General features: G+C 34.2%; 1 protein-coding gene across 21 annotated transcripts in view; it reads left to right on the forward strand.

Moving 5' to 3' along the window:
* Positions 1-21,270, forward strand: part of ZCCHC7 (zinc finger CCHC-type containing 7) — a 264,591-nt gene that overhangs the window by 231,901 nt on the left and 11,420 nt on the right. For all 21 annotated transcript variants that reach the window (XM_078372414.1, XM_078372398.1, XM_078372378.1 and 18 more), the window contains one exon: positions 2,302-2,337. In XM_078372414.1, coding sequence (XP_078228540.1) covers positions 2,302-2,337 — 36 coding nt within the window. The remainder of the gene's footprint in view (positions 1-2,301; positions 2,338-21,270) is intronic.

Here is a 21,270-nt window from a genome sequence, read left to right on the forward strand (position 1 = left end):
TATTTAATTTTCCATGCAATAGATGTGTACATTTGGGTGCCATGGCATTTTATTTGATAAAAAGAAAAATACATGCAATGACTAGGGAATGATAAAAAAAAATAAAAGTTGAAGCCATAACAAACAAAAAGAAAAATTCAGGCTTTAAAAATTCATTGATGATACCTAGTTACAAATAAAGGTATGTGCTATAGTGACACCTAGTTTGAAATAAAAAATATTTGTTTACTTTTTAACCTCAAATAGAAATAGGTATTACAAATAAATAGCAAAATGAAACTATGCATGACAGTGTTGAGTAAAAATACTTATGATACAGTCAAGTCAGGTTTTTTAAAATTATAATACTATTGTCTAAAAATGAAAAGAAGTTTCATGTCTCTCACTACTAATTTTCTATATCGGGCATCATCTTCATGTACAGAGCAATCAGATGATTGTTCAAAAACCAAGTAATTCTTTCTTTTATTACTAAATTGCTGCAACACAAGAAAAGGTCACATGGTAGAGTGGCATTCTGCCAGTGTATGACAACTCAGTGATTGTGATTTTTCAACCGTATTATTCTGAGGACACTGTGGTAATCAGGAACTATCCATAACTAATGTATAAATAACTGCTTGCTTATTTCTACAATCCAACTCAAATTATATATATACAGCAAAAAGCTTATGATAGAAGGTAGGAAATGAATATTTAAGAATATATTATACATTAGGTCTTTGTGTGCATACATGTTTGTAAAAATAGATCTTTTTTGTATATATTCTTAAGAACTTTTGTGACCTACAAGTTTGTGGCTACATTTGGCACCAACATGATCTTGGCCTTGTGAATCAACCTTTTAATTTTAATAGTTGTCTTTTCATCACTGTTGTTCATCCAGAAATCACTGGGTATAAGTGGGGTTTTTTTTTTGTAAGACACTTTAGTTTCCAGGAATTCGACATTAAAACTGGAAAGCTGACCACTAAACAGACTTTCCTATGGAAAGCGGTCTACACAGCTTTCTATAGGAAATTACACAGGAAAGTTAATCTTAAAATGCATGAAGGATAAAATTTTTCAGCATAGTTGAAACATCTACAATTTTGTCTCAGCACTTATGGTGGTATAATCAGTAGTAGAGTATAATCAGTACTTATGGTGGTATAATATATAAATGGCATTTAAATATTTTTCTCTTAAGTTATTATACCCATGATATTTTCAGATTGTATTAATTATCTTTGTTAGTCTTATCAGTAGTTTGAAAAATAAATGAAAGAGGAAGGACAAATCAGTAAGGAGTGGAATCAAAGTATATGTCAAAAATTAGGAAGATTTCAAAAAGTCTTACTCTAATTTTAGACATGCATCTATAAACAAAAGCTATAAATTCCTATTCACTTTAAGAATTACCATTTCCTTTGCTTATTTAGGTCATGTATATAGTTACAAACAACATTTTTTTGCTCCTGAGAAGGTGGTAAACCGATCAACTATACATAGGTAGCTTGATTAGAAAAGGTATCCTTAAAAAGGTCATAATTTAGGTATAAGTAGATTTATGTATGTATTCGTAAGAAAATATATCCTAATCACTGGTTTTTGTTGTTGCTGCTATTGTTTATATTTGCTTGTTTGGTTGGTTCTTTTGTTGTTACCTATTCTGGTTTCAATAAGTATATCTTTTACAAGATCATCGAGGTTTTGGGGTTTTTTAAGGTTATTTTGCTACAGATGTGGATGTGGAAAGATTCGACATTTAAGGGAAGAAACATGGACTTGCAGACGTTTTTGTTCTTGTTTTTATTTCTCTTTCTTATAGAGTACTGAAAGTTAGCACCAAGTGATTCGGTAAAAGATGCCAACAGATATCACAAATATAACAACAGTGAGATCTTCTTAAAGCAGTTACTATTAAATTGTTTTCCGTCTTACTACCGAAGTTCAAAATGTTGTTTTAAAAGGTGTACTTGTTGAGTTTTATTGATTTTGACCACTGCTGTTCATTTATCAGTTTAACCGAATTGTGGCTCTTTATCACATCTTAGTGCCCAAAACTTCTAACCTGAAAAGAAAAAAAGAGAGAGAAAACTTTGTTACTGGCTTTCTGACAATAGCAGAGAGTGTGTTAAACCAGTGTAAAATTCAATTAAACTGTCTAGCCAGGTTTTTGAAGCTGAAATGCAGACCCTTTCTGTTAAGCTTCTTATTTTCCTGTGACCGACACCAGTGGATGCTGGGTTATGCCAAAACCAACAGGCTGTAAAGTACCTTGTTTCATGCTCCCAGCTGATCAATATTTTTATTTTCCAGGCTTGCACAGAAATCTGGAGGCAGTATCACCTAACAGTGAGTAGAAACACCTTTTTTATTTTCCCCAAGACCTAGCCTATTTACCCTTCTCTGAACTGCTGACCATAAAATATAGACAAGCATCTTCTGCTGGAAGATAATAAACATCTGAAGAGTTTTTGTACTGAGAAACCAATAATATACTTTTTCTCTTTCCACTGCCCCCTACCCTATCTTCCTGTTCTTAAAGGAATTTGATTTTTTTTATTACTCACATCATTTAATGATTACATCATGGTATCTCTTAGTCTTTCAGACTAGATTCATTAAACTAAAGGGAAAAAGTATACTGGGAGCCATAAAAAAGAGTAATAATCCAGTGTCTTTAAAATGTTGTATTATCCACAGTCCACAAGCATTCAGTCCACAGTATCATCAGTTGCCTTTACTGAAACAGTTACTCATATTTTTCAATGAACCTAGAAAACGCTTAGTGTATATTTCATATAGAATAATTCAGCTGTCATATCCTTAAGCCCTTCTTGACTTACTCAAAATGTATAAATATTTGCTTAATACCATTCAAGTTATTCAATTCCTAGGTTCCTTTTACTGTGATTTTAGGCTAAGTAGAAGTAGAAAATAGTTTGCTAGAGAAGCTAATTGGTGCTCAATATTATGAAGTTGGTGTACTTTTAATATTAAGCTTAAATCATTTCAATAATTCACCATAGCCCTACTACTCACTTCTTTTACTGTATTAAATATGTTGTGCTGAGCAAGAGACCATTATTCTTTTAATTATTACAGTTATATAACATATATTAATTAAAAGTTGTTAAACATGTTCCTTAAGGTTTAGCATGTTTAAAAGTTTTGTTTACACAAAGACAGATTGTAAAAATACAAAGCAAAGTTCTTTCAAAATATGACTTTCTTCTTATTCTCCTTAGAGGAAAAAAAAAAGTAAACCAACAAGTAGACTCAAAATACCTATCTGTCTGTCTGTCACAGGCCCAAGAGGCCATAAATTATACAAGGTGGTTTGTTTTCATATTTTGTGATTACCATTTAATTTATTTAAAGATTTTCAGTAGAAAGCAATTCCTCAACTGTTCCTCAAATCCTAAATTAGGGTTTATTAAAAACTTAAGTGTTATACCCAAAAATATATACATACCCATGTATGTAACACATATATATTAGAGATATAATTCATCTAAATACATTGTGCTTATGCAACAGATTTTTTAATCCTAACATAATATGCTGAAATTCTTATAGCCTAAACTTAATTATAATCTAATTATATGTGTTATACTTTTCGAGATCACAGAGCCACTCTTTATAACTGTATAAGTAATATCCTTATAGTTTTGACATTGCATTTATTTTAGCTTTTCTCCTAATTTAAAGCATTCCAATCCTGAAGTATAGGAAGCATTGTTTTAAAGCTGCTCTTTTTGATTATTTACACCTGTGTTCTTTTATATAACTATAAAGGGTAAAAATTAGTTTCAGTTTAACAGAAATATTTGAAGGTTTGCTTAATATTTTAGCTGTCCAGAAACATAAATTTTAGAAATAATCGTTAGGAAAAAATAAATGAAAAAATAAATTTACTTTTTAAGGAATTACAATATATTCTATTTATAGGTGTAACAAATTCAATTTGAAAATGTTGTTTGCTCCAATCTATAATCCTGGTTAATTTTTTAAAATAATATTGAAGTGGCCATCACAGTTTATAAATTATCAAGTTGAAATTAATAATGTTTATGCAAGTATAAATATAAAACTAGCATGTTTATGAACACGTGTGCATGTATCAGTGTCTCTAAAATAAAATAGTCAAGTAATTATTTAAATTATCAGTTATGGACAATATCCAAATTATGCAATGAAGCAATGCTCAATCTTGAATAAAAACAAGATGCATGGTGATTTTAGTCATCTTCAGCTCTTTTACTAGGCTATGGACTGCCATCTATTGACTCCTAGTAGCCCTCACACATGAATATTGAGTCAATCAGCCCAATGACCAAGTAATAAAGCCTCAGTTAAAATTGTTACTGCTTATTCATTTAAATCAGTCTTCTTAAAACTGGAGCTTTCTACACTTAGGCATTGATTAATTACTTTTTCTAACCAAAATGGTCATATTTCTTATTACAAATGGTGGGAAAGGTGATTAGTATCCAGTTTGGAAATGTTTATATTTGGGAACTTTTCAGTTGGTTTTATCTGCCTCCCAACTAGAAGGTCATTTATTGAGCAACTTAAACTTTAACAACAGTAAATTAATGTTTATCCAGGAATCATTTTATTTAAAAACCAAAAAAGTCTATAGGTTAAACAATATTATTTCTCAAACACATAAGAAAGGTGGTATAATTGATTGTTATGAGTGGACTTTTGAAATATTCCAAATAAAAAAATTCTTTAAAATACTTTCAGAACTAAGAAAAAAGTTGTAGAAGAGAAGTGTTACTGTTTTCAACAATTTCATCAAAAATAAAATGAAAATGATATTTCATTTCATCAAAAATGAAATATCTTCAACAACTTGTATATTAATAGAATAGCTTTTAATCAACTAGACTTGACTACATTAATAAAAGCTAAAGACCATCATTCTAAAGAGTACATGCTAATAAAACTAAAAAGACTACGTATATACAAACAATAACAACCATCTGGTGACACCATCTTTCTCTGTTTTAGTGATCATAAAATTATGTCATATAATTTAATGTCTTTATCAATTTGGAGACCATGAGAAAAATTTTTATTTAACAATTACATAATTTCCTCAAATAGTTAATATTTTTACCTCCTTCAAAAATGTTTAGAATGCTTTTAAATGTTTAATAATAAAGCTAAAATATAACCTCTTGTCTTTTCATTTCTGCTACATTTTCAGATTTTTGTAGAGCCTGACTTTTAATGTTCTTTTTCATCTTTAAAATAACATTCTAGATAAAATTTTCCCTCTTTCACTATTCAAGAAGGAATGTCCCTTCCCCCACCCCCCTGTCATTTCTAGTCTCATTTATATTAAAAATCCTAGGCCAATATGGCCACCAACAGAGTTTTACAACCAACAGAATTTTTAACTAGTAGAGGCTATAATTTGACATGAGTTGGACATTTGGTTAATCTTGTTTTTAATCTACTTACTTTAAAAAGTAACCAGGACTTTGCTATTTGAGGGCTGTATGTGTTAAGAACCTAAAAGGACAATGCATCTTTTATGTTTAATTTTGCACTTGATTTCTTTGTGTACATTGTGAAAATGTATTTCAACCCTGCTACCTTTTATTTTAACTGAAGTTTTAAGCAGGAAGCAAATATAACTGTTTTAGAAGAATTAAACCTTAAATGTTTATTTATATATAAAGTCTTGAATGCCTAGAATTCACACTTCAAAAAATAGAATATTTGTTGTCTGGGAAATGGAGAAGAGTAGAGAAGTAAGTTTGCTTGCCTTCCTTTCTGGCCCAGGAAAGGCTTATGGCCAGAGTTTGTCAGAGTATAGTTTATAGACCATAAGTAACAATATTACATTTCATTTTGCCACTTAGTTTTCTGTCCTTACCTAGAAATACCCATTTAGAAATATATTTTGTTGTGTTTTCACTGTTTGGAGTTTTATGCTGAGTGAGAATGTTATTCTCTAAAGCATTCTATGCCATACCGCAGAGTGTGTACCCCCCTAAATGTCAACCAATTGGGATTTAACTCTAGAACTATGTTTTACAGTCCAGAGGAAGGAATATGAAGGCAATTTTGATTCTGAGACTATAGCTATACAAAAGCCTTTATCCTGAGATGGCGATGTAAGATAGGATAATTTTCTAATTGCCTAATGCTAATACGGAATGTTTTTCTTTTAAAATAACTTAAAATGTGAAATAAAGAGATTTAAAAAGTCAGCCAGAATATTTTCTTTTTCTGGTTAATTGGATATATGTTGGGATTCCTAAATACCTTTCTGAGAGGTTCTTGGCTACATAAGCAGATCTGTAAAACCCACAATAACCCCATCCACACAGTAGATACCAAGTGATAGGTCTTTCTTTTTTCCTGGTTGTATGCTTTGGTGTCTTTAAGAAAATAGAACTGGTTACATATTGTCTTATAAAATGCTAAACAACATCTAAGCACCATTTTTATTGGTACCATTTTTGAGGCCTAGCACATAAGTTTCACAAACTAACACATTATACGTTCATTTTGGAAGTTTTTGTTTTGGTAGTTCAACTCACTTTGCCCACTTCAAGAAGCAGAAATAATATTGTATAAATTCTAGGTTTTTCCCTCTGTATCTGGTATTGCTGTTTTAAAATGTTTTTATTGACCAGTGTTGCTATTGAGACATTACATCTCTGTCAAATTGTCAGAGGTTTAGTTTTCATTTAAAATGCCCTTAATGCTAAACTACTTCTGAGGTGAACGTGATTGGGCTGTGATCATTCAGAAGGCACAGGACTCTTTTGTAGTGCTTCAGGTCCATCTTTACATTATAATACTACAAAATAAATCAGACTGTTTTATCTTTTGAGTTACTTGGTGTCTGAATAACAAGATTTATTTATGAAGAAGCATCGAAGACTTGTAATAGTCTATCTCTGATAACAGAGACAGAAAATGCATTTGGAGAATGACCAAAATTCTTTAAGATTTTTCAAATGCAAAATTTAATGCATTGTTTTATATTAAATATTAGTCTTGTTCTTAAATAATTTGCTGCTAAAATTATTCTAATAATTTTTACTTCAGTCTTTTTGTATTTTGAATTTAGTAGGAAAGATAATTACTGTATTTACAGAGTAAGTCAACTGATTTTTTTTTTTAAATCTTTATTTCACTGGCATGTTGAACCACATTTTGCCAGAACTCACCATTGAAAAATGCAATTTCAAAGCAAATGAAACCTGGAATTATCAATCTCAATAAATGAGATTCTTTTAAAAATAAATACAATTTGCCAAATCATCAAAAAGCAATTTTCTAAAGCTACTGTAAAGGAAAGGAGGAAAAATGAATGTTGTGAATTATAAATGTATACGTTATTTTTCCTCCCATTATGTTTTCTCAGATATTTAGAAATTGTATGTATGCATATTTATTTTTTATTTATTTTTGAATGGAGATAGAATAAGATTATTTAGGTTTGGATGTAATTTATATTTATTGGATCACTTGTGAGAACCTTAGTATTTTCTTCTTTACAAAGAAATATTGAAGTGTTCACTCCTTGAATTCTCAAGTTACTTGATTTTCAGTATTTTAATGCAAATACTAATTTGGTTTAAATGGTAAATCAATACGGCATATTTTACATAGTTTTTTTCTTGCATTAATATATTTAGATAATATCAAGTACTTTATGATAGTAATCCTAATGTAGATTTAAGTGTTTCAGATAATAAAGCAATTAAAAGTATGCTGCCTTCACACAATTTAGGAAAGATTTATTATAAATGTTTTGGCATAGAAGCAGCGGTGCTTTTGCCATCTTTTAAATATCTTTAAGGACCTAATCACTAGTCATCATGAATTTGGCACATTTTTTTTTTTAGATATTAGATATTATTCAATAATAAAATAATTGAATCAGAAGTTCTGTAAGTAGTGACTTCCTTTCTTTATTTGACAGAAAAAGTCCCTGAGCTTTTTTTTCCTGCCCCTAGTGGCTGGGGGCAAAGACCATTCTATTTAGAACTTAAAAGATTTCTCATATGGAGTTCAAGTTTTACTTCTGTTTTAAAAAGTGAAGAAGTACTTGTTGTGGTCATCTGTTTTCTTATCTATTAACAAATGTTTATTCTGAGGATGACAAATGGAACATCACATTTGGACTGTTTTTTATTACCCTTTCCTCTCTTCGCCATGTGTGTTCAGCATTACTTCGAAAGGAATTATAGTCATTGTAGGGGCAGTTTATTCTTGGTGATTAAACACTGTGGTAATTAAATTTCATTTCTAAGTGTTCTTATTTTAACTTATATAGCACACTTTAAAAATCTTTTTAAAAACCCACAGTATTCATATAATCTCAAAGAAAACTACAATTCCTTTTTTTTTAATTAAAATATGGAACACTTCATAAATTTACATGTCATCCTTGCTCAGAGGCAAAACTACATTTCTATTTACTTGCATCTCTGCAGTTTGAAAGAGTGACTCTATTATAACAAAAATGAATTTAAATATAAACAAATAGTCTTAGATTTTCCAAAATTCATGCAATTTACCATTGTGCAGTATCTGACTATATAACAAATTAGTTTTAAAATTTGAAGGGTTGAGTGATGTCAATTTTTTGTCATGTTACATACACATAAAGAGTATAGAAGTATTATTTAGATAACTTTAGCATATTCAAGTGATTATTTCTCATGTGCTTTGAACAGATGTTTCATGCCATTTCTTTTTTTTTTTTAATTGCATTTTAGGTTTTGGGGTACATGTGAAGAACATGCAAGATTGTTGCATAGGTACACACATGGCAGTGTGATGTGCTGCCTTCCTCCCCATCACCTATATCTGGCATTTCTCCTCATGCTATCTCTCCCTAACTCCCCACCCCCTACTGTCCCTCCCCTATTTCCCCCCGACAGACCCCAGTGTGTGATGCTTCCCTCCCTGTGTCCGTGTCTTCTCATTGTTCAACATCCACCTATGAGTGAGAACATGCAGTGTTTGATTTTCTGTTCTTGTGTCAGTTTGCTGAGAATGATGGTTTCCAGATTCATCCATGTCCCTACAAAGGACACGAACTCATCGTTTTTGATGGCTGCATAGTATTCCATAGTGTATATGTGCCATATTTTCCCTGTCCAGTCTATCATCAATGGGCATTTGGGTTGGTTCCAAGTCTTTGCTGTTGTAAACAGTGCTGCAGTGAACATTTGTGTGCATGTGTCCTTATAGTAGGGTGATTTGTAATCCTTTGGATATATACCCAGTAATGCCATTTCTTAATTATATTACAAGTGATTAAACTTGCCATAGTATTTTCTGAACATTTCAGTGCAACAATAAATGTAGATAAAATATACTAGACCAATGATATTTGTATTAGACATTGATTTTGGTAGCCATGCATGTGAATGACATGGTAGATTACAGTAATTCCTAAAGGTCTTAAGTATTTAGGAATCAATTAGTTACTCACAATCATGATCAACCTTAACCTTTAAGGGTTTCGATCGATTATTTGAATAATCTGAAGGGAAAGACTCCTTGATTTTTTAACATAAACAATCTCTCTGAACTAGTGTTATATTTTCTGTTATAAGCTGCAGTAATAAACTTAAGTTTTCAAAAGCACAGTCTTTTCAATGACTAAAAGTTAATGAATTATTGTTAAAATCAGTCAGATTTTAGACTTAAACTTTATTAGTCATTTGATCTCTCTATATCTGTAATTCAAGGGAGTCTGATGTGGGGTTTTTTGGTGCATATATAAGTATTTTCTTCCAGCTATTTTGAGGTTGGTGCACTGGTCCTCCAAAACCAACAACACTGGTGTTTAAGAAATACCAAAAACAAATGAAGAAATATGCTACCTCTTTAGAAAGCATTTAAGAAAAAAAATACGTTTAAAATCTTTGGGATTAAATTAGAACTTCACCTTAATTGGTACACCAGTACATAGATAGATGACATTTTAAAACAAGAATTATTTAAAGTCAGCATTTAGAAATTTTTATTAGCTTTGTGAAAAGAATGCACATGTGCATATCAACTGGTAATAAAATTACTAGATTATTTTTATTCCATTTTTCATATAGCACTGAATCATTGGATATAAGATCATCTTTATAATTTTGTAATGTGTCCATTTTACATAAATATGTTCTTTTACATTGATTTCTGGGTTACCCCACATTTTTATTCAGTTAGGAGAACTAAATTTTGGGTTCTTAGCTTTGTTTATATAATATCAATTTTGTCTTCTTGGATCTCTCACATTTCATTTGTTTACAGTTGTACATTTCCTCCTTGCTTTTACCAAGTCCTTAGAAAACTGTGCTATAAAATTGGACCAGATGGGCAAGCAAATTTCTGAGGAAATTACTAGGTAGTGTTTGGTTTTTGTTTTTGTTTTTTATCATAACAGGGAAAAGAATGCCAGCTTTGGAATTGGACTGTGGTTCAGAGTCTGGCTCTTTTCTGTATACTAAATGTGCAAACATAGTTGAAATATTTAACTTCAGAAATCCTCGGTTTCTTCATTTGAAAAATGGGGATAAAGCCTTGTGGGATTTTTGTAAGTATGTGATGAGATGATAAATGTAAAGCACAATACCTGACAAATAGAGCATGTTAAACACTGTGTAAGCCGTACTGTGGCAAACCCAAAGGCATCTCACACCTGTGGAGACTAACATCTCAAACTCAGATGATTATCATGTCTTCTGCCCAAGATTAGGAGATTCATAAGGACCTCTTTACTCTCTCTCCTAACAGTGTTTCCTGCTTACATTTATTGAAGTGAATCTTTCGTTGATAGAATTATTTACCTCAGTTTTCATTTTTGAATTATTTATACTTGTCTTATTCTTTTCCACTTAGGCTACTTCCTTTTCTAATGAAAGTACCATATAAAATATGTATCATACAAATGCAATTTTACTTTGAATATATATATTAATAAATGTGCGATTCTCAAGTGATAACTTCAGTGCATCTGAATATAGTTCTCTATCATAAGCAAATAAATTATATAAATGTTTGCTCCCTGCCAGGCACAGTGGCTCAAGCCTGTAATCCCAGCACTTTGGGAGGCCGAGGCAGGTGTTTCACGAGGTCAAGAGATCAACACCATCCTGGTCAATATGGTGAAACCCTATCTCTACTAAGAATACAAAAATTAGCCGGGCATGGTGGCGCATGCCTGTAATATCTACTTGGGAGGCTGAGGCATGAGAATCGCTTGAACCCTGGAGGCAGAGGTTGCAATGACCTGAGATCGTGCCACTGCACTCCAGCCTAGGTGACAGAGCAAGACTCTGTCTCAGGAAATTTTATATATATGCTCCCTGTACAAATAATGAGAATAATACAAAATTGAAAAATTCACCCACACAGAAACACAGCCCAATTAGAATACTTTCTGCTAGGGGTAGAGGGCTTATGTTAATCAGATAAGAAAGACATTAAGTAGTTTTACCTGAAGTGCACAATAGCATATCAGTTTTTGCACTTCAAGTAAAACTACTTTATGCCTTTGTATGACTAATGCCAGAAACCAGCCTGATTTCATAGCAAATTTAGTGCTGCAGACTTCCAACTGTATTCTCAGATAGGTCCAGCAAAAAAGGCAACTCTAACTTAAGTGCTTTATCAGTACATGCGATTGTATTCTTTCAGAGAGCATTCCTATTTCATGTTTGTTCCTTTTTTTGAACAGAGGCTAAAATGGAACATACTGTAAAAGCAGAAGAACATTACTTCCCCCTTCTAACAGGTCCTTGCAGCTGTGGAATTCCCTGCCTTTGTGACTGATGGTTAAGAGTATTAGAGTAGAATAAACAGAGTTAGGATGGCAGGTGGTGGGAGGGCCATGTGTTGTAAGTCATGTAGAGTCACGGTAAAAATGAAAATCTTGGGGTTTATTTTGATCCCCATGTATTAGCTAATAAACATAATAGAGCTATGCTTCTATTTTTCTATAATTTTTTGTTGAGGTTCATGTACAATCATATGCAAAATATAGAAGCAGATTTGAGTATATTAAGCATTTCATATGGTTGGAAGATGTATCTTAGTGTGATTTCTATGTTTTATAGTTTAGCCCAATAAATATTCAGATAAAATGTCCATGGATTCACACATTTATGTGTTCTTTTCTGTCCCTTCCCCCTGCACCTTGTCTCCATGCCTTCATCCCTCCATCCTGCATCAAAGCTTCTGGTCCTTCTCCATCTGTGTACTAAATGGTTTCTTTGTAAACCAAGCCATTTGTCCATCATTGTTTGGGTTCCAAACAGTGGTAAGATACCCTGTCACCGATCCCGCATGCTATGAATGGCAGCTCCTCTCCGGACAATTGGCGGAGGAGCTGAGAAATATTCCTGAGAGGATTATTTAACCTTTCAATTTAGAGGGCACAAAGCCTGGCTGATTAATGAACTTTCTGATGGGTGCCGATAAGCGGATCTATTTCTTTATTTCCCCTAAAAGTGATTCCTTCTCCTCTCCATATTACTAAACATAAAATGTGGCAAAAAGATTAAAAAACAGCACTAAAGAGTTTATCTGGCTGGCAAACTGAAGGGGCTAAATTAAAATTGGTAATGACAGCAGTGGCTCAGTCTCATATATGGTTTTTAAATGCACTGTGTATTTTGAAGAGACTTATTCTCCAGCGCGCCTGGTAATGACTGCTTTTGGTGCACAGTCTGGGGCTGGCTTCTGTTATCCCCACCCCACCCCACCCCACCCACCGACCCCCCCCAAAAAAAATGAGTTGTGTTATCTGGATGGCTGCAGACACATACGCATCCCCCTTTCTCACTGCATGGGCAGACAAGGTCGATAGCATTACAAGGTATTTGTGGCAGTGCTTGTTTCAGTTTTCAGAGCTGCCAGTTTCCAGGCAGATTTGAATTACAAAAGAAGAAGCTGGCATGAAAATTGAAAGGTTTTATCGGCTGGTCTGAAGCCTCATAGCACATTGCTTATTTATGCAGTCCATTTGCACCAGGAAATATAAAAAGGAAATACATTTTTAAAATAAGGCCATAAAGACTCAGATATGTTTAAGATGGCAAATAAAATATAGATACCTATAATATCTTTCCAGGAAACGATTTTCACTTAATGTTGCACATTACTTCAGAAGAGCATTTATGTTGCTGTCATAAATTTGTGCATTTGTGTCACTATGTAGGTAGTCTCTGGGGATTAAGAAGGAAGCCTCTGCTAACTTACTTTAAAATTAAAATAGACGGAGGGATAGCTCTGCAGTTTGAGAGCTACATTGGAAATATTTAAATAGGGTGGTAAATTAAACTTAAACTAACATTTTTGCATTCCATGTAAAATTAGCTATGGCCCAATGAATAAATGTTACTACCTTTAGAGAAAATTGGGATGCTTTTTAAGCCATGAAGATTTGGAGCATTCAGGAAGTGAATTACTCTGATCCTTACTGTGTTGCATATGTTCATTGTTCTCTGCTTATTGAGGTTTTCTTTTTGTTGTTGGGGTTATTTTGGCACGCGGAGTGTCCCACTTAAAAAAAGAAAGGTTATAAATTAATAAGCTTAATAGCTAATTTTTATAAAACTTGTGCTTCTTTTTAGTCTTCAGATGTATTATATTTTAGATTTTTGCCTAGTGGTTAATGTTTTGAATATATAACCTTTTCACTATTGGAAGTTATACCAATAATTAATACCTATTTATGTTACTTTAATGTACTTTTCATTTACTGGAAAAGAATTATGAAATCCCTTACACTCTTGACTACATAAAATGAAGACATAAGTATACAGACATAAAGTAGTACAAGGCCTTGAATGATTGGTCATTTGCAACTTTTCAACCCATTGGTATATAAAATTTCAGTGTATTCCAAAGAGAAGTAGGGAGGAAGTTACAGAGATACAGGAAATATCAAATAACTAAAGCAACACACGTTATTCTGCAGTTCAAATGAACACTCTTTAAGAATCTATTTTCCAGTAAGGCAAATTACCTTCAGATAAACCATGAGAGATGCATTTTTTTACTATTTTTATTTTCACCGGTGTCTGGTACCTTTCTCATGTTTTCATGGCCTGGACTAATTACTTCATGGTTTGTTTGTTTTTTTAAAACAGAGAAAATATCAAAAGCATACACGTCTGCTGCATGCTAATGATGTCCTGTACATTTTTTCATGAATTTTCATAAGGATTTTTTTCTACGTAGCATGTGAGGCTTAATGATGTAATCACCCGATAGACTAGAAAATGCTCCAAAGGAGACGTTCCGGTCTGTTGTGTACATAATACACGTTTCAAAAATCTGCCTAATTAAGGAATTACCCAATGGATTGGTAGTCTGTTGGGTACATGACATAGTCTTTTTAACACATAAAAATATTATCTATATATGTATTATCACATATGGTACTTTTAATGCCATTTTTAATGTGAGGAAAATTAGTAGCAATGTCCACTAGAATACAGGGGAATTGTTTTTTCACTAAGAAAAAATCAAAGCTTTAAAAACTTCATAGAGGAAGCACTATTGAAAAATAATTCTAAAGCATTAGCTTGGAGAAAATTCTTCCTCATATTCCTGAAAGGGAAGTAATACTGTGACTATTTGCCAGAACAGTGTACAAATGGAAGGTTTTGTCCAAAACCATAGTTGAAGTAGGCCTAGAGTTCAGATCCCAGGTATAAGGATCTATCTACCTCAGGAAAACACCTTAAAGTGGGGGAAAGGGAATCAGTTTTTGGCTTTTTTGTAATACAGCTTCATCATCTTTGTTGTCTCACAGCCTCCACTTTGGTTCCATTCACTGTAAAACAGTTTGCCTAACTTTTAGCTTTCTTTATTTGATTCCTTTAGGCCCCAGATATTCCAGACCCACTCCTACCACTTGGATATATACTAATTACAATTCTGTTGGTGTTCATATTTTAAACAATGCCAACAGAAAGGGAAGTATCAATTATTCTTTCCCTGACTACTCTTTATAAAACTGAATAAAATATTTAGAAAACTCTATCTGATCTCTAGAGTAACCACAGGAAAGCAGTATCTTGGCCGGGCACAGTGGCTCACGCCTGTAATCCCAACACTTTGGGAGGCCGAGAGGGGTATATCACTTGAGATCAGGAGTTCAAGACCAGCCTGGCCAACATGGTGAAACCCCACCTCTATTAAAAATATAAAAATTAGCCAGGCGTGGTCGTGGGCACCTATAGTCCCAGCTACTCAGAATGCTGAGGCAGGAGAATTGCTTGATCCCAGGAAATGGAGGTTGCAGTGAGCCAAGATTGCACCACTGGTCTCCAGCCTAGACGGCAGAGTGAGACTTTATCTCGAAAAAAAAAAAGAAAGAAAGCAGTATCTTGAAATAGAAAGGTGTATTTTAAATTTAACCTTTTATTCTGCTTAAATTCCAAAATGGTGCTATTAGATCACCTCAACTAATAGACTTTGAATATGATGACAAGCTTTTGGTTTGGGGTAACATTTTCTTGAGAAATCCTATTTGATTACTTTGGTTAGTTTTTTTAGATACATGAGCATTGGGGTAAAGCTTGTCCTGTTTGTAAGTTTATAGGAAGAATACACTGATTTGGAAATATGAAAGAATAAGATTGTTCTCAAACATGATAATCATATTGATTGAAGAGGTGCATATGCCCATGTGATTTAGTCACTAAGATTGGAGCCAAGCTCTACTTTTCTCAGTGTTACATTTGGTTATGAATGCATTTACCTCAAATATTTAATGTATTTGCTTTTTAATATATATTCATATAGAAAACTGGATTAATAAAAACACATAGTGTAGTCTTTAAGCATATGTGGGATTATAAAAATAAATCCATTTTGCATTCACAGAGTAGAAAATACCCTTTAATTAGTGAAATTGATTACATATCCTATATAGTAATGAGCTGCAGTTAGATGCAAGCCCTTATTGGATCAAAGTCAGTTTAGATAAGGGCAGCTGAAGGTCACAGAGGGAGATGCCCAGCAGGCTCATTTGCATAAAAAATTACCCTTAGAAATAGGACACTGAGGCAGCTATAGCATTTTGATCTCTTGGCCTTTGTCATGGAGATTCCTAGTAGTGAAGGGAGTAAGGCCAGTGTCCCAGATAATGATTAACTGTTTTAATGGCACTCATTCATTCATTCCACACTAACTACTCATGCAGAAAAAAGGGTTATGTAAAATGACATTAGAAGAAAATCATTTGTAATCGTTGTATCGGGCTGCACTTTGAGGAGACATTAGGAGTAAATCCGTGGCATGGTAGGTTTATGCTTTATCTTCTGATATTTACTGAGTTTACTGGTGCATGAAAAGCTTTCAGCAAGAATAGCAGATGGGATGGACCTTTCATAGGTAATACTATCTACCAGGTTATTACTTCTATATATTGATAGTAAAGTAATCTCCAAGATATCACCATACAAATATAGATTATTTAAATGTCTGTAGCCAAAAAAAAAAAAAAATACAAAAGACCTGCTTTTATAAGTAGTTCATTTGGTATCCATTGGGTCAAAATTGTTAAATTTTTGACTTAAAAAAAAGTTCAAAAAAACTACATTCATTGCCTTGCATTTAACTTTTTGTCAGCAGTACAGGCATGTGTGACAAAACCCTGAACGTAGAGCTAATCAGTTGACATATTCTGCTTTAAATTGGACCTTTACTGTTAATTAAAAATAAAGACATGCTCCAAGGCATAAGTATTGAGTCACAAATTTATATTTCTAACACTTTAAGTAGCTTAGAGATTTTTGTTAGATCATAGTATGAAAACTTGTCCATTGGAAACCACTATTGAGTTTTCAATACTGTATCCTAATACAAAAATGTTCTCTAATTAGGTAAGATCTAGGCTGATTTCATTCCTATTAAGCCCTAGTACATGATAGTTTATTAAAATGAGAGTATGTAGATAGCGTTTGTCATGTCATTTACTAATTAATTATTGTGAAACAGTTTAGAATTTCATAGCACAATATACTGTTGCTATTTTTATTAGTAATAATAGAAGTTTTTAACTAGTGACATTATTCAGATGAATGAACCATCCACATGTTTACGTTTCTTTCAGGGGCTAAATTTGAGATTCCTTTCAAAATAAAGTAAGTGTCAACATGAAACATGCTTTTAAAATCTTGATTAAGAAGGATCTCTTTGTTCCTGGTACTATAAGACTGAGTTCCTACTCACTTTACATTACTAATTCTTTCCTGATTTTGTCAAGGGTATATACCACATTCTCACTGTGAAGTAGAAGAGACACTACGGAAGCTGTATTATTAATTTATTCAAACTTTATATATATTAAAGCATAATTTTATAGGTTTTCCCTTAGTGACATAAAAAGTTAATAGTTTCCTAAAGTATGCAAATTTTTATTAACAATAGCTAAAATGTATTGGATCCTTACTGTAGGCCACATGCTTTATATATGCATTACATCATTATTCATTAATATTTACTGAACTACTACTGTATGCCTGGCCCTATTCCAGGAGCTGAAGTACAGCATTGAACAAAACAGACAAAATTCCCTGCCCTCACAGAACTTACTTTCTTCTAGCCTAGGAGTGGGGTTGGGAGTGGATAGGTAAATAAGTAAAATATACAGTATGTCAGGTGTGATAAGTGCCGTGGAGGGTTTTTGTTTGTTTGTTTGTTTTGCTGGTTGGTTGATTGGTTGGTTGGGTTGGTCTTTTTAGAATAAAACAGCATTGCAGCAGGATAGGAAGTACAGATTGGAGGGAGCTGGCCATTTTAAATGGGGTGGTCAGGAGGGCCTTACTAAGATGACATCTGAGCCAAGGCTTGAAAGAAATGAAGGAGTACACCATGTTAAATCTGGGAGAAGAGTCATCCAGGCAGATTGAGTAGCTGTTGCAAAGCTTTGAGGTGTAAGTTTGTCTGGAGTATTCAGAGAACAGTGAAAAGGCTAGCATGGCAGGCTTGCTGTGAGGAGAGAAGGTTAGAGAGATGGGAGGAGGCAAATTATAGGGTTTTGTAGTTTTTGGCTTTTATTCTTAGTGAGATGAGAAGCTGTTAGAGAGTTTTGACCTGAAGAGTGATATGTTCTGATTTGCATGCTATAAGGATCACCTTATGTTGACAGTAGGCTGTAGAGGGCAGGGATAGAAGCAGAGAGACCAGTTATGAAGTTCTTGTAATTATCCAAAGGAGAGATGAGTACTTGGACCAGGATAGTACTGGGACAGTGGAAAGAAGTGGCTGTATTTGCAGAGCCAACAAGCTTTGCTGATGGGCTGGATATGAGGTATAAGCAAGAGACAAGTCAGGTTGTTCATTTTGGCCTAAACAACTGGAAGGATAAAGTTGCCAATGAGATGGGAAAGATTGTGGGAGGAACATAGTGGGGCTGGGGGAAGAACAGGATTTGACTTTAACTAACTAAATTTGAGGTGCCTCTTAGGCATTCTAATAGAGATATGTGAGTGTAGAGTTAACAGAAGTCAAGGCTGAAGACAGAATTTTAGAATGGCAAGGGTAAAGGTTCATGTAAAGCTATACTATCAGATGAGAGGAGATTAGAGAAGAAAAGGAGCCTAAGGACTGAGCCCTGGGGCACTGCAGTGTAATTGGACAAAGAGATGGATAGAAACCAACAAAGGAGACTGGAGAAGAAACAGCCTATGAGGTGGAAGAAAACTAGGAGAGCATGTTGTCTGGGAAGCTAAGTGAAGAATCTGTTTCAAGATGAAGTGGCCACCTGGTCAGGTTTTACTGATAGGTTATGTAAGATGAGTATGTTTCATTTATGCCTCAACAGTGTTAATGAGGGAGCACTATTATTATTATTATCCCCGTTTTACAGATGAGTAAAATGAAGGAAAGACCGTGTAAATAACTTGACTAAGGTCATGTAGCTAGTAAATAGTGGAGCCCACATTAGAACGTAATACCAAAATGCATTGGATAAGTAAATTTTATTTATCCTCTTAGGAGGAGTTTGCCAAATTTGCCCTTGATTGCTTCCAGCCCTTGAAATCCTTTTCTTCTGTGCTTTTCCTTTGAATAAGTCAAATATATATCTTTGTGTTATGTGTGTGTACATTTATAGTACACGTGCGTATCCATACAGTTGTATATGCGTGTACTGTCTCAGTGAACACAAGAATCTGGTAACAGTAGTTGCCATTGAGGAAAGGGAAACTGAGTGAGAACAAAAGTGAGAGGCAGACTTTTCACCATACCTCTTAGTGTCTTTTGAATTGCATGCCATGTGCAAGCTATTGATTGTAAAGTGTTTAATGCTTTAAAATCGAAGAGATTCATTTAGGATTCATTCTATAGCAGCAAGACATGATTTGTTCTTTCAGAATCTGGCCTAACAGCATCTCAGAAGAAATGCTGATTCAGTTTTAAGTAGAAAATATGCATCTGATGCACACTTAATTCTATTTTGTAGGCCTCAGCCTCCTTAGTGCTTTCATCTTTTACAATATTTACTATATTTGCTTTTTCATCTATTATCTCTGTGTTCCTCACAGTGTCTGATACAATGTGTTGTACAAAATAGGAAGTCAACTGTTTTGAATTTAAAATTCCTACTAAGGGATAAATACATGAGAACTACCTGTTGTTTCCTCAGATTTAGGCGATAAAATAACTAAATTCAGAGAAATTCCATGAAACTTTTTCTCATGTCCTCAATTAGTAGTAGAGATTATCAGTTTAGAGTAGCTGGGACTAAAAACACAAAAATTAGCCGGGCATGGTGGTGTGTGCCTGTAATCCCAGTTACTCTGAAGGCTGAGGCAGGAGAATTGCTTGAACCCAGGAGGCAGTGGTTGCAAGTAAGCCAAGATCGTGCCACTGTGTTCTAGCCTGGGTGACAGAGCAGGACTCCATCTCAAAAGCAAACAAACAAAAAAACCTCTGTTTAATGTCTCTTAGTACTAATTTATGAACCCCATTTTTAATTGACGATTATAAAACACTTGTTATTTTTATTATATCCTAATTGATAATAGCTGAGGTTGTAAATTCTATTTTTTGTAGCTTTTATTATTTCAGTAGAAAAGATTGTTGAGGTTATTGTTTTGCTACAGTTTTTCATTTTAGGAAATAAGATCTGAAAGTAAAGTTGTTTGAAGCAGTTTTGTTTTGTTCTGTTTTTGAGACAGATTTTTGCTCTTGTTGCCCAGGCTGGAGTGCAATGGTGCAATCTCAGCTCACTGCAACCTCCGCCTCTCAGGTTCAAGCGATTCTCCTGCCTCAGCCCACCGAGTAGCTGGGAATACAGACATGCGCCAGCGTGCCCTGCTATTTTGTATTTTTAGTAGAGACGGGGTTTCTCCATGTTGGTCAGGCTGGTCTTGAACTCTCAACCTCAGGTGATCTGCCCGTCTCGGCCTCCCAAAGTGCTGGGATTATAGGTGTGAGCCACTGCGCCTGGCAGAACTTCTGATTTTTCTAATCAAAAATATTGAAATCATAAAACATCTTGCTTCTGACTCCTTGACACCAGAAAGTTTACTTTCCCAGTGGTATATGCCCTCAGGAACAGGGAATGCACATGGCAAGACCCGCAGGTGTTCACACAACAGGCCGTAACACTTACCTTGATGTCTGTTTTTGGGGTAGCCCTGGCCACCACCATGCCCTGCTAATTTTGTATTTTTAGTAAAGACAGGGTTTCTCCATCTTGGTGAGGCTGGTCTCGAACTCAGGTGATCCACCTGCCTCGGCCTCCCAAAGTGGTAGGATTACAGGCGTTAGCCACCACTCCCGGCCTGAAGAATATTTTTATGACCTATTTATTATTTTCCTATGTCAAGGAAATAAAACCTTCACAAACCACCTGTTAGCAGCATTAAAAACAAAACTGAGGGGCCTGGGCACATTGGCTTACACCTGTAATCCCAGCACTTTGGGAGGCCGAGGCGGGTGGATCACAAGGTCAAGAGATCGAGACCATCCTGGTCAACATGGTGAAACCCCGTTTCTACTAAAAATACAAAAAATTAGCTGGGCATGGTGGCGCGTGCCTGTAATCCCAGCTATTCAGGAAGCTGAGGCAGGAGAATTGCCTGAACCCAGGAGGTGGAGGTTGCGGTGAGCCAAGATCGCGTCATTGCACTCCAGCCTGGGTAACAAGAGCAAAACTCCGTCTCAAAATAATAATAATAATAATAATAATAATAATAATATGAAAATTGAAGTAGCCAGGCATAGAGATGCACCCTGTGGTCTCAGCTACCCAGGAGGCTGAACTGGGAGGATTGCTTG

The sequence above is a fragment of the Callithrix jacchus genome, chromosome 1 (genome assembly GCF_049354715.1).
Source record: "Callithrix jacchus isolate 240 chromosome 1, calJac240_pri, whole genome shotgun sequence".
Lineage (NCBI taxonomy): Eukaryota > Metazoa > Chordata > Mammalia > Primates > Cebidae > Callithrix > Callithrix jacchus.